A 13,786-nucleotide genomic window follows, 5' to 3' on the forward strand; every position below is an offset into this window, starting at 1 on the left:
CCGAAACCCACCTTTCTAAGAAAATTGAGTGTTTCCTTGATCCTTACGCTTGCCACTCCTTTTACATTGATGGTTGTTTTTTTTTTTTTTTGGCCCCATTCGTCATGTTAACCACGGTTGATCAATTTAACCTTCATGACAATTAGGGGACCAACACAATGAAAATGCCATAATAATAATTTGAGGTCCGTTATTCTTTATTTGCACAATGAATCTCGTTTTTTCAATCAATCTATAATAGCATCAGGGAGAGTCTTTTCGTGGGCATTATCAGTGGAGTAGAAGGAATTGAATCCTAAACTTGAACTCCCCAAACATATGATATACATAAGTAAGATGTCTCATTCCGTATTGAATCTTAAGTGACTAAATAATGAATATGGGTGATGATACTCATACAATATCTCTAGTCATTCATTATTATCAATTTGAGTGTAAATTTTTTACTTGAGCGAGTGATTTAGCACTAGAGATGGCAAAATAAGTAAATGGCACGGAGCAAAGCCCAATTAACCTATCATAAATTATTAAGTTGTATTAACATCGTCCATCTAATTATAATAATGAATTGTGTCAAGCACGACTTATATTAAAAAATTGCAATGGATCTTAGTATGGCTGTTCACTACACCAAGATGTCATGTATTGTGAGTATTGTCCAATATGGCATGACCCATGAGCTTGCATGATATTCCCAACTTATAAAATTTAAAAAGTTAAAATTTGTATTTCTCTTCTTATCACATGATCCCTTAAATTTTTTATTTGTTACTTGTTTGATCGGTAGGTAGTCGTAAAATTTATTTATTCATAAATGAAATTTTTTTCTACTTTTGTGAATGTGGGCATTTTAATCGTTTGTCAAAATTTTCCTCTTTAATCTTTTTTTATATATATAATTATAACACTAAAATACATAAAATAAAATAAGAAAATCTATAAAAAAAACAACTAAAAAAAAGTTATATTGGATCGAATTTGTTCAATTTAGCTTCTCATGGGTCACTAAAATGTGTGGGGCTTGGTGTGGCATGATCCTATGGGTCCATGGGCTATGGGTCGTGTTAGGCTTTTTACTCAAAAAACTTTAGGTTGTGTACGCGCAGTTTATATTTTCAGATTAATATCATAAATGATCTTTTTAATTATATTGAAATATTTGATATAGTATCTAAATTTTAAAAATTTTTGATATATTATTTGAATAATAAATTTATTAACTAATGTGATATTCAATTTTAAATTATGACACTTGATAATAAATAACTCTTATAGTATTATTCTAATTAACAAATTTATAATTTATGTCATTAAATTTTTTTTTAATAGTAAAAGGCGCTTGAAAAGACATTAAAAACTTAATTTTTGAACTAAGTCTCCCCCTCCTTTTTACTTGTACTAGAGCATTGCTCTCCTAATGTAACAAAAAAAAATTATAATTTATATATCATATTAAAATTTTTTAAAATTAATATATTATATTAATATTTTATTATAATTTAAAAATATTTTATTATATCATTCTTATATTTTATCATGTCGGAAAAGTTCGACCCAATGTAATGTCTGACAAGACATTGTAATGTATTGGTAAGCCCAATTCGCCTATTTTATCACCTAATTAGGTCCAAATTTTTGTTGGGTTATTTTCTAAAAAAAAATATTGTAGGGTCATTGATTCGAGCGTTACAGTGGATGTTAATAAATACTTGATTATTAAGTCGAAAGCTCAAGGTTTGAAATTGCCATAGCCATTCACAATGACCACTTGAGTTAGTTTGGGTTTTAATTGACTGTTCTATTTGGCTCACAAATAAAATTGATTTGATTTTTGTAAATGTTCAATTGATTTATGACATGAGAAAAGTACCTCGTACAAGTATTAGGTTAGAGGATTATCACATATACTGTTATGAAATATTTAAAATAACGAATAATTAATATGATAAATTAAAAAATTTGTGATAAAATTTTAATTTATTTCAATAAAGGACTTTATTGGGAAGTTTGAGAAATATGCTAATTGATAAACACAATGAACAAGAAATTCTCTCATTTGATTTAAGTATTTTTTTATTCATTTAATTTTTCATATATAAATTATGCTTTTATTCAAATAGTATGACGGAGTCAAACTCACGCTCAAAGTAGTAATTACTGAGAAAACCACATAAATTAAGATGTTACCTCGGCTTGAGCTTTCAACTTTAAAATCTTTGTTCTTCCACTCAAAGGAATTTACTAAGAAGGCTCATGGATATTTATAAAAAAAAAAAAAATAGTTGACAGATAATCCAAAACCCATAGTTGCTTAGAAAGATTCTAATGTAGACATGTTCATGGATCAGACGTCGATGTTTCAGATTTGCAGGCCTAGCTCAAGTCTTGTATAAGATTTTTTTTAAGTTCGACCCAATTTGTGAATTTAAATGAATTAAATTTTGTTTCGTGATATAATTAGAAGTATTTTTTAAATTTTATGAATTTAAAAATATTAATCGAGTTAAATTATGAAAATTTTTATATTTTTAATAAATTATTTGATTCATTAATAACAAAATTTTTTTAATTTTACAAAAAAACATATGTTTTTTAATTAATTTTTTAAAATATATATTATAAAATATATATCATAATCTTAATTTTATTTGTAAAATTAAAAAAATTTTGTTAATATATTTTATAATTTCTCTTACTTATTCTTTTCGTGTGATATAATTAGAAGTATCTTTAAATTTTGTTTAAGTGTAACTTTTTTATTAAAATAAAATGCTCTCCCCGTCATCTTTTGGTATATTTAAAATTTTATTTTCGAAATGTTTTGCATAGGGATTGAATTCTGATTATCAGAGAAATATTTTTCTTATCAATTAGACCGACCAACCTCTCGTCAGTTGGAGATGATTTTTTTTTTTTCTCAATGCAAAATTGCAAATTGAAATGGATCACCGAGTCCTTGAAACCGCAATCAATGCCCATCTCCTCTCTCTCTCTCTCTCTCTCTCTCTCTCTATATATATATATATATATATATATGTATAGTGACTTCACTGCATGATGTAACAGAAAAAGCAAGGAAAAGAGGGCAGGCCTTCCAGGCTTTTCCCAGCTGGATGATAAGGACGAGAAAAACCATCGAAAAAAGGGACAAAAAGAGTGGTCCCTTCCCCCCCCACCACTTTCTTTACTCATTTTGGCTCTATATTTGACTAATTGCGGAAAACAATGAACTATTTGACAAAAACCCCACCCACCAATTACACCAGACTCTTAAAAAATATTACTTGGAACTCAGTCAAGAATCTGATTGATTTCTTTAGTGGAAATAATGAAATTAAAGAAAACAGCAAGGATGCCAACACTTATGATTCCCACCACGAGGAAGCATCAGATTCTTAGAAAAGTGCAGATATCAAACAAGAGAAGTGGTATTGTTGTTTATTGTTTTCATTGAAATACATGATGAGAAAAGTTATCATTTTTCATCCCTTGCCCCAGATGCCAATGCTTGCTCCTCACTCGATCTCAAAAACCCAAGACCACAAGCCTTTTAAGAATGAGATGCTGCTACTGAAAAAAATGGTTAATTCGGTCATTAAGGAACAACTCATATATGGGCCCCCAAAGTTTCTTTTAGTTCCTGCTGACATTGGCAACTAACCCAAGATTGAAGCTACGTTCATGATACAAGCTAAATTAAATTACGAGTAGATTGCCAACAACAATGTGATCGGTCGGTGAATAAATGCCGAACCCTTAGTTTTATTAACCAGCTTTCAATTCTGACAATCTCAAGTACTAAAAAAAAAGTTATGAATAGATATTCCAGCAGCTTTCGGTGACTAATACAGATACGGAAATATTCTCCATGGAACAAGCCTGCAGTATTCAGCCCATACGTCTTTGTACTTCTCTGCACAACGGACTTCATCTCTCCTTTCCCTCCATACCAACAGAATGAACAGATAAATCGGGTAGAAGTATGGAATGGGGGAACTGCAAAAACAACAGGGGACATGGTTGTACTACATAAGCCTATAAGATGTAGGATTACATCAGTTTATCATGCAAATAATTTGGAAAGTTACCTTATTCCACAAGGTAAACTGAAGGACAATGCCACCAACAAATCCCCAAGGTAATTAGAGTGCCTTGCAATTCCCCTTTACCAGAATACTGACATTAGCATCAGCTAAGCATCAAGAGAATTGGACATATCACTACAGAAGATAGTTTTTGCCAGAAATAGTGATTATGAGCAAAAATCACGACATATGATCAAAGTGAAAAGAATATGTTTATATTTGGAAGCTTATACCCCAAATAGATACTATTTTTTTTTTTTTTTGGGCATAGGCGATGGGGGAAGAGAAGGAGGTCTTGGTTTTGAACCAAGACCTCTGCGTCCTCTTAAGAGCTACTTGGCCACTAGGCCAAAGAGATGAGGGCAAACAAATACTCGTTTGAGGTGTCAAATATGTTTCCAAGAAAGAGTCACACCAACACATGTTATATAACACATTCAGGGATGATTGGAAACATGTATCGTCTTTGAAAAATTAACTTGATATAAAAACCAATAACTTCCTTTAGGTTTAAAACCAACTCCAACATTCTCTCTGACCACCTGTGATCAATCTAAAGACAAATTGCATAAAAATCGTTGAAAAGTTTATTTCTCAAAAGTTCTTGTCCAGACTAATCAACATTAAATGGTTGCAATTACATCAATGACCAGAAGGGATAACAATGAGATGGAAATCTTACCAATATCCAGAAGCAAGCAGCTTTCCTCCGATAACCTTTGGAGGCTTACCCCATATAAGCGCCTTGGGATTCTTTTTGAATATATGCTTTTGCTTATTGGCTCCTCTAAATACAAGGTAGCTGTCAATTCAAAGAGAATAAATAAGATGTGGTAAAAAGTCAGGCTAATTGGGCAAATATATGTCCTATATGCTTGTAGAAAGTTACCCAATCAGAAAAACAAAACAATTTGCTATTGCAGCAGCTGTTGTCATCTCCACTTTGTTATTCAAAAGCCACCAACCCTGCAGCAAAGGTGAAGAGAAATTTACCAAAAGCCTAACTTCGTATGGTTTTCTTGCTGCAATGCACTAAATGTCTCTCAAGCTTCAGTAAGAACATATTTCTCACTGCATGTACTGGTTTCTTTTGTATGAATCATTTCAATATTAATCCAAAGGTTAAATCTGCTATATATTGGGATAGCAGCTTTAAGTAGCTGCAGCAATAGTAAAAACAGGAAACTGCTACATTATTTGCTTCTCACATACTCTTAAATTGGAAGCAACAGGGTGATTCCACAAGAACATCGATAGAGAAGGAAGAATGTAGCACTCAACTTTTCTCCATGATATACAAAATGAACTTAGATACCTTACACATCAGCTGATTCTAGCAGCAGCACTCAGGTACTGAGTACATGAAAAAAAGAAAGAGAGAAAACTATATTTCCACCATATGAACTATGTGATGTCTAAGACATTATGATGCCATCACTTACAGTCATCCCAACAAGGATTGGAAAATGAAGGCAATACTAGAGCCATATGAACTATGTGATGTCTAAGACATTATTTTGCCATCACTTACAGTCATCCCAACAAGGATTGGAAAATGATGGCAATACTAGAGTCTGCATTCCTAGATACACCTTCGAGCAATACACAAAATGGAACCATTCTATTAATTCACAAACAAGAAATCCATTTTATATTTCATAGGTCTCAAAATTTCTCTAATTCAGTTTATGATCACAAGATTATGGAGCTCAAAATTTCTCCTTGGAAAATGTGGTGCAAATTGCTGATAAAGTTTTTCTATCAAAGCCATTGCTACATGCCTGGATGCTAAATGTGAAAGGAATCCACACTAGATCTCCAAAGACCAACATGAAACCCAATCTCTCAGCAATTATGTCCCAGCTGTAAAAGAGAACCAAATATTAATGGGTTAATTAAGTGAGTATATCATATAGAAATGGCCAAATCAACAACCTTACATAACTCAGTCAGGGGAAATGAGACAACAATGCCAAGGAGAGAGGTAACTGTATAGAAAACCATAATTCAACCAGGGAATTGTAATTCTCATTTCAAATTTAACATCATGGTAAGAAAGCATTTACAAACTAAAGCTTGATTTTGCGAACAATTTGTTAAATTCAGCTTGGTTTTACTCATTTAGCTTGACTTATGTCAGTTATTCAACTTAAAGGTTTTATTTAGAATATTGTGGATGATTTACATTAGATGACATGCTTTAGTTACATGAATACCTTGTCCACTGCAACTCTTTCGCACCAAGTTGGTAAATATTAGGAACTAATGTGAATAACTAGTTGCAGCAAAAGCTGAACAATATGAAGAACAATGCCATTATTAGATATTGGAATTAGGATCTAAAGATCACTTCGCTGGTCAGCATTGGGAATCGATGCCCACAACTTCCTTTAATATAGTTGACTAATATGACGAACAATGACCATACTGAGAGCCATAGTCAAGATTAGCTATCCATCACTGACATATAGTCAGTCTAATGAGTGGCATAATAGAGTCAGAAGAAAGAAGGTCATTCTATGATAATTATAGCATAGAGGTAATGGCACTTACGTGGAGGTCATGTACTCTTCGTGAACAAAATAGTCCAGGATGTATAGCTGGAAAAAAGATGTATGAAAGAAAAACTACTTAGCATTGGTGTAAAACAAGTAAGACATTTTCTCAGGAGAAAAAAAAAACAAGCAAGAGTCAAGAGAGAAAAGAGACTTCATTAGAACAACCAGATTACCACAGAGAATAATTGGTAGAGGATCATTGATTGGCTCAAAGTGCCATCTTGAACACTTTTTGCAAGAATTGATAGGTTGATAAGTAGCCATCCCATCATTCCAGCTCTAACAAAGAAGAATCTATAGAGATGATTCCATAATCAGTAAAAGGAACATGTTCATCATAGCATAGACATGCAGGTATTATTTTGATCTGTCATAAGGAGACTGAACAACTAAGACTATATAAGACGCAAATAGTCAGTCTATTTTGCAAAGCAATGACAGAAGTTTTAGTCCTATGAAGCAGAAAACATGTGGTGAAAAAAGAAAAGTGAATCACATACTTGAGATCAATACCCATAAACTGAGGATTCAGCTGCATCCCATACCACCTATAAAATTATATAAAGACAAAATATCAAGAGCACAGATTCGTATATTTTCTTGTTTGTTCAGAAGGCAACAAAGAAAAATAAAGTACAACAACTGACTTGGAATAGAGCAAAGAACACAAAAACTGTATCTATCATTTTCAAAGGCAACAACAGTTAAAATAAACATGATAGCCACACAATGGTTAAATTCTACATAAAGGGAGATAAGATAAGTGATGACAAAAGATCAATTTGTTGTATTTATTACAGAAACATAGATTTAATGATGGTAAATAAAGCTAAAATGAAGCTGATTAAATGTCAATTATTCTACCAAAAAAAGATGGGTTTCAACAATCCATGATTACAGGAAGCGTAATATTTATTTTTCATAGGACATCAGAATCATGGGTGAATGAGTTTGTCCACTCATCAGGAACACATTATATCTAAGGATGGTATGAAAGAATTTATGGAGGATTACAAATTTAGCATGCCTCTATATCCTAACTGTTCATTTTAAAACAATATAGTTAAATGAGGCAAAACAAAATATTCCTTTCAAGCAGGTCATAAAAGCCACTAAAACCCTTTTGAAGTTACCTAAATGATGGGCAGCAAAATATTTACATTACTTGCTAAAACCCTTTTCCCAATTAAAAAAGAATTTGTTAAGCCAAGTCAATTTTACTAAAAAATAGATATAAATTGAAGTTATAAACATTTGTTAACAAAAGTACCAGTCATGTATCGGGTTTCCTGTGATGTGAGGCTTTAATGAAGAACGTTTACTTTGGGACCTGCACCCAGCAGCATAGAGTACCATCATTGCCTGACAAAAGGAAACAAAAAGGGAAATGCAAAGACAAATTAGAGAAAAAGAAAAAAAAAATAACTCCATACCAAATAAAAAAAAAAAAAAGAGAAGGCTACAGTATAACAAATAGCCTATAGTCACACTTCAGAGGCTACTTTACATCATACACAACAATAAATGCTGAACCTTTTTGTTTTGAAGATATGAAACATAAGGGAAGATAGATCTCACAAGATGGAATAAGGAAAGGATACTAATAAAGCAACAATTATCTCCCAGTCCCACCACAAGTGAATATTGAGGGAAAACCCTTTGCTCCTCTGGGACTATATTTCTTTTATGTCATTGAGTTTAAAAATCAACTAAGTTCCCCACAGCAACTTGCGAAGCAGCAGGACTTTCCTGTAACTTTTTTCTATCAAAGTCTTGAGTTAATCTATTTACACATGGAGTGGAGTATTTCATGGTTTCTGGTTTGTGCATGTTTGATATAGTTGATCTATAGAGAGGATCTCATCAAGCCAACAAATTGAAAAAGAAGTTTAAGGATTCCAAAACATTGGATGCAGCCAAAATCAATTTGCATTTAAACCAGTACCATTTAGACTCTAAGGAGTTTCAGCACTTCATGCAAATAAAGGATTACTGTATGTCTAAAACAACCTATCAGAAAATTGATAGCAACTTACAAGAAAACTGAATATGAAAGTTGCTGATAACAGCTCAAGTCCTCCGTCTGATATCACCTGCAAATTTTTTCATAACAACAGATAGATAAATGTAGTCACATTAGCGTGCAGAAAACAGCCAATGAAAAAAATTTGCATTGTTTTAAATCTAAAAATCAAAGGAAAGATGAAAAAGAAAAAAGTCAGTATCTTCAATACTTGAGCTGATGACAGTTAAATTCTGGCCTCAATTGTTCAATAGATTGCATTGTATAGAATCCAAACCAAAATTCACTAAAAGGGAAGTCCAAAAAATATACTTAAAACACTTTCACATACTGATATTGACAACATATATAAATAGAAGCTTACCAAAATATCATTAAACCAAAGACAAATATATAACAAAAAAAGGCATCAGATTCCAATAAGTACGTATATAAATTAGTAGCAGGCTGGTAAATACATACCGTGGGTGATACGAAATTCACCTTAGATCCAACCCCAAGAAGCCCAACTAACAAAAGTAGTGCTAGCAATCCTGTCCAGAGTTTGGGGAAAAAAATCAATGAAACAAATCAAGTTGCATAAAAAAGTTTAACTGTTTTAAAGTATATCAGCATATAAAGAGACCATTGCAGCAGTAATGGAGACGAGACCCATCTTGTAAGGTGACTCCAGGAACAAGTTTTCCAGGTAAAATAGATCCAGCAACAGCTAAGTAAGCAAAGAATATCATCAAAACAGCAACCTACCAAAAATACATAAGCAATTTTTATAATTTTCAAAAGAAAGCTAAAATGAATTGAAACGGTGAGGAGTTTCAAGGTGGAAAGAGTTGGTTACAGAGTTCCACGAGGGAATTAAGGCCTTTAGAAGAAAACCCAGATCCATTTTTCTGTTATTGAGTGTTGAATCTCGTTTTGAAGAAATTTAGAGCTCTGTTATACGTTTTTCCACCCTACTGACTAGAGTGAGGGGACTGCCACTGTTGTTGGTAAACATCGCTTCGCTACTTCACTTAAATTTCACTTTGCTGTAATTTTTTTGGGGAAAACAAATTTATTTAAGTTTAATAATCAAAACAAATAAAAAAAATATTCATTAACTAAAGTTTCACATCATTTCTGACTATGGAATCCACTATTTCAGGTACACTGATGTTTAGTTTTTTACTTATTTTTTAAAACATTCATCAAAATCATTTTTGTAAATGATTTTCATACTTTACAAGTCGATCCCACGTAAATGAATAAATGTATTAAAAATAATAGATAAAAGAGTAATAAAAGGAGTTCAAGGCCCAAAATTTTCAAGATAAAAGATATTAATGCTTTTTGCAACCATAGAAGATTAAGAAATTTACTTATCAACTTAAAATTTTATGATATTTTCCTAAGGTACATAATTGATTGATTTATGCTTTGATTTCTTTTTTTTTATTATTACAAATTTGTAAAATAAATAAATAACTAAATAAAACAAAACAAAACTAAATAAAAGCATGGGTTGTCCTTAGGTCCAAGATTTTTGGGCTACAACCTTCTGTTACAAAAGCCCAAAATGCTTGTTACCCAATAAAAGCCCATATTAAAACCTCTAACGGTGCTCCGCGCAATACCTAATCACAGCCAGGCCCCGATCCTCACTAAGTTAACCGACTGCCTATAAAAGTTGCAGGTCACTTAGTCGCTTAAACCGAACTTACTTAGGAAATTTCATCTCAAAAACTCGGAAAAACCCTAAGCTTTCTTCTCTCACACTCTCAATGGAGTTTTGGGGTAAGCTTTTTCTCTCTTTCTTTCAATTATTTCTCTCGATTAGGTCTTTTTTTCTTTTAATCCTTCTTTGAGTTACGGAACTAGCTGAAATAATGATTATTTACGTTTGTTTATTCGATTATTTTGGTTTCTGATTTGAAATGTTAATCATATGTTCAGTTACTGATTTCCAACAGGAATTTGATTTTTTTGGGCTGTTTCTTTTGCAAATTATTTTACTTTAAATTTCGTTTTTTCTTTTATTTCATTCTTTATTTTTAGAAAAAAAAAATTGTAGATACAGTGCGGCATGGAATTCTTATTAATATAAAATCACTTACTAAATTGATGTCTTGAGTTAAGAGACACTGATTCTGTTAACAACATTACGTAAAATTTCAAATAACTTAATAAAATTGTTTTCTTGGATTTCATTTCACTCTATTTAAAGAAAAATGACTAATTTTTTTTAATTAAAAAAAAGAGAAATTACTTTCTAATTTTTGTCAACAGTACCTTTTTTCTCCATCATCCCATGTATTGAGCGCAACAAGAGTTAGTCAAATACTAGAATGGTTATGCATATTGAAGAAAAAAAACTGTGAAATGGGTTTGTTATTGTTGTTAAATCATTATTTCTTAGGACTGCTGTTAAGGTTTTGTATTAATCTTTTTCTTTTGATATTTTGATTTGGACTACCCTGTGGGAAACCTTTTGGAATATGTTCTCTCTGTTGCTACTCTTGGTATTGAGTTTCATGATGTTATCTTGTTGAAGTGTTTACTTCTTCCATGTTTTTGGTCTAATGAATTATGAACCTCTCCCTGAAATTTGGCCATGTATATGTAGGTGCTGAGGTTAAAAGTGGTCAGAACTTTGAGGTTGAACTGGAGGATGATGGCAATAGGATCTTGCATGTTTCACAGGTTATTCTTAAGGAACTTTGGTTTTTATCTTATTTGTGTGTTGACATTACTTGTGTCTATCTATTAAATTTGCGCTATATAACTCTCAGGTTGCCCTTGGTGAGGTGATTGGTGATAACAAGAAAGAAAAAGGAAAGGAAACTGTTTGCATCTATCTTAAATTAAAAAATGAGAAGTTTGTAATTGGAACACTTTCCCAAGAGAAATTCCCGCAGATACCCTTGGATTTGGTGTTGCATGACAAATTTGAGCTGTCCCATACCTGGAAGAACGGTAGTGTCTATTTCACTGGGTATTATGTTGATACATCTCAAGGTGGAGGTAGGTCATTATGCTAGTATTTTCTATTTATTCGGTGTTTGTTAGTACTATTTAAATCTGTAAATTATGTTTTAATTTTTACTTTACAGATACCGAGTCTGAAGAGGAGCTCCCTGAACCTACAACTAATCCCATAAAGCCTCATGCTACAGTATCTGATCCTACTACGTCAAAGCAGGTTAAGATTGTGGAACCAAAAAAAGATGAGGACGGTAGTGATGATGAGGATGAAGATGATAGTTCTGATGAGGATGAAGAGTCTAGTGAGGATCAGGTAGATGTCTAGCTATTAGTATCGTACCCAGCTGATAAGCTCTTCCTGATTTTATGGGTAAATCAAAGTCATGAATAGTTGAAATAGGGTGTTAAACTTTTATCGATATCTGGTGCTTTAGGGCAATAGTTTTAAATGTTTCTTCATACTATCTGTGTTGTGAACCTGGCAAATCTTTCAATGCCTTCCCTTATTTTCGTCCGGCTTTTTATCAAACTGCTATTTCTTTTTGACCTGATAATTTGCTGTATCGAATCTTTCCTATCTCTGGCTTGATCTTGGTAGGAACATTTGTTTGTATATAGTTGTTTTTATTGTTGTTTCATGACCCAAATTGGGACAGAATACCATGTCTAATTAGTGTTGATTCTGAATTATCATTATAGGAGCCAGGCATGCAGGTTAATGGTGAGAATGAAAGTGATGATGATACTGACAGTGATGAGGATGATAGTGAAGAAGAAAGTTCAGATGAGGATCAAGAGACTCCTGGGAAGGTAAGGGGACATATGCTTTAGGTTTGCCTTTGAGGACTTTGAGCGGCTTCAGCTGAGGTTTAAACGTTGTTTTTCTAATCACTGGTGAGTGGTTTTCCTTAGGCTGGACCAAGCAAAAAGAGATCTGCGGAGTCAGCTACAAAGACCCCTGCTCCAGAAAAGAAGGCAAAGCTAGTCACTCCCGAAAAGACAGGTAGATTTTCCCTCCCACCTGCACTCCTCTAGAGATGTTGATTACTAAATGACTAATTAGGGATGATAATGCTCATTTCATCGATTATAAAATTTGTTCCTTACGCCTTTTCTGATTCTCCCTTCTAGCTCATTCTTCTATTGTTAGTTTTTTTTTTTTTAATGAAAATTACATTGTCAAAGAATTGGAAGTCCTTGGTGCAGATGGCAAGAAAGTGAGTGGACATACTGCAACCCCTCACCCTTCAAAGCAAGCTGGAAAAGCAACAGCTGCTGCTGCTCAGATGAAGCAGACTCCAAAGTTAGGTGGTTCATTTCCTTGCAAGTCTTGTGGCAGGTCAGTTCCTTCTTTCTATTAAGTATTTAAACCAATTACTACTTTTTAATTTTGTATACATTTGGAACAATATTGTATGTCTTCAAAACTTGTGCAGGTCATTTGGCTCTGAAAATGCTTTACAATCTCATTCCAAGGCAAAGCATGGCGGTGCAGTGTGAAAATGAGTTGGTCTAATATATCTTTGTTTGAATTTTGTTATTTTTGGAATGGACCTGTGAACATGACTAGTTGAATATTCACATAAATGTAATTGATGTAGTCGTTCGTAGATTGCCTTATGTCCGAGATGATGCTTTCTATGTCAAAAGGAATAGTATTTTGAAATTATTAGGTTATTGCTACTATAACTGAATTAATTATGGTTCAGTTTTGATTGTTGTTTGTGTTTTGCTTCTTTCATTTAGAACTTAGTATCAATGCTTCTTAAAATGTTAAAACCAAGTCAAACACACTACAATTGCTATAGAGGCAGATTCGGAGTCAGGAAGAAATGAGGCCAGCCTCAGACGTGTAGTCGCACATCCTCCATTCTGTAAGGGGGTAGGGATAGGATCGGAGGGTTTTCTTACTATTTTTCTTGTCTGAATACAGTCTTGTTCCTCCTTCCTGAGGGCTTTTGCTTCATAGGAGGGAATCCCACAGCCTGCATTCTTTGTTTTTCCACAACTGTCATAGGGTATTTTCTTCCATTTCTCAACTGTTGAACTTGGAATAAGTTTCTCCTTCGTTTTTCGCCTGTTTTTTTCCCTTTGAAGAAGAATTTGGATGACATTGAAAAAGATAGATTTCTAATTCTCCATCCGTACTTCGTTTGTTG

At 32.9% G+C, this 13,786-nt stretch overlaps 2 protein-coding genes across 6 annotated transcripts; one reads left to right on the forward strand and one right to left on the reverse strand.

Moving 5' to 3' along the window:
• Nucleotides 1-3,692: 3,692 nt before the first annotated feature.
• FK (Ergosterol biosynthesis ERG4/ERG24 family) lies at nt 3,693-9,660 on the reverse strand. 3 transcript variants are annotated; one of them, XM_022910372.2, is made up of 13 exons: nt 9,505-9,660; nt 9,292-9,409; nt 9,129-9,199; nt 8,680-8,736; nt 7,914-8,005; nt 7,144-7,191; nt 6,817-6,937; nt 6,639-6,685; nt 5,867-5,948; nt 4,975-5,051; nt 4,768-4,887; nt 4,089-4,163; nt 3,693-3,996 (listed from the first exon to the last, which is right to left on the reverse strand). In XM_022910372.2, exons 1-13 carry the CDS (start codon nt 9,550-9,552, stop codon nt 3,843-3,845), a joined length of 1,110 nt encoding a protein of 369 aa, XP_022766107.1. In that variant the 5' UTR covers nt 9,553-9,660; the 3' UTR covers nt 3,693-3,842. The 3 variants fall into 3 exon arrangements, 2 of the variants coding, with proteins under 2 accessions (XP_022766107.1, XP_089615869.1); XR_002692605.2 differs by having other exon boundaries at nt 3,858-3,996; nt 4,089-4,176; XM_089759743.1 differs by lacking the exon at nt 3,693-3,996 and having other exon boundaries at nt 4,089-4,220.
• Nucleotides 9,661-10,358: 698 nt separating this feature from the next.
• Nucleotides 10,359-13,342, forward strand: LOC111311762 (histone deacetylase HDT1-like). Of its 3 annotated transcripts, none has more exons than XM_089759755.1 (8): nt 10,359-10,439; nt 11,269-11,345; nt 11,435-11,666; nt 11,756-11,940; nt 12,327-12,437; nt 12,540-12,630; nt 12,813-12,966; nt 13,064-13,342. In XM_089759755.1, exons 1-8 carry the CDS (start codon nt 10,427-10,429, stop codon nt 13,125-13,127), a joined length of 927 nt encoding a protein of 308 aa, XP_089615881.1. In that variant the 5' UTR covers nt 10,359-10,426; the 3' UTR covers nt 13,128-13,342. The 3 variants fall into 3 exon arrangements, with proteins under 3 accessions (XP_089615881.1, XP_022767175.2, XP_022767178.2); XM_022911440.2 differs by having other exon boundaries at nt 12,822-12,966; XM_022911443.2 differs by having other exon boundaries at nt 12,834-12,966.
• Nucleotides 13,343-13,786: the final 444 nt, after the last annotated feature.

Source organism: Durio zibethinus, chromosome 1, assembly GCF_047325235.1.
Source record: "Durio zibethinus cultivar Kanyao isolate XHJ-2024 chromosome 1, ASM4732523v1, whole genome shotgun sequence".
NCBI lineage: Eukaryota > Viridiplantae > Streptophyta > Magnoliopsida > Malvales > Malvaceae > Durio > Durio zibethinus.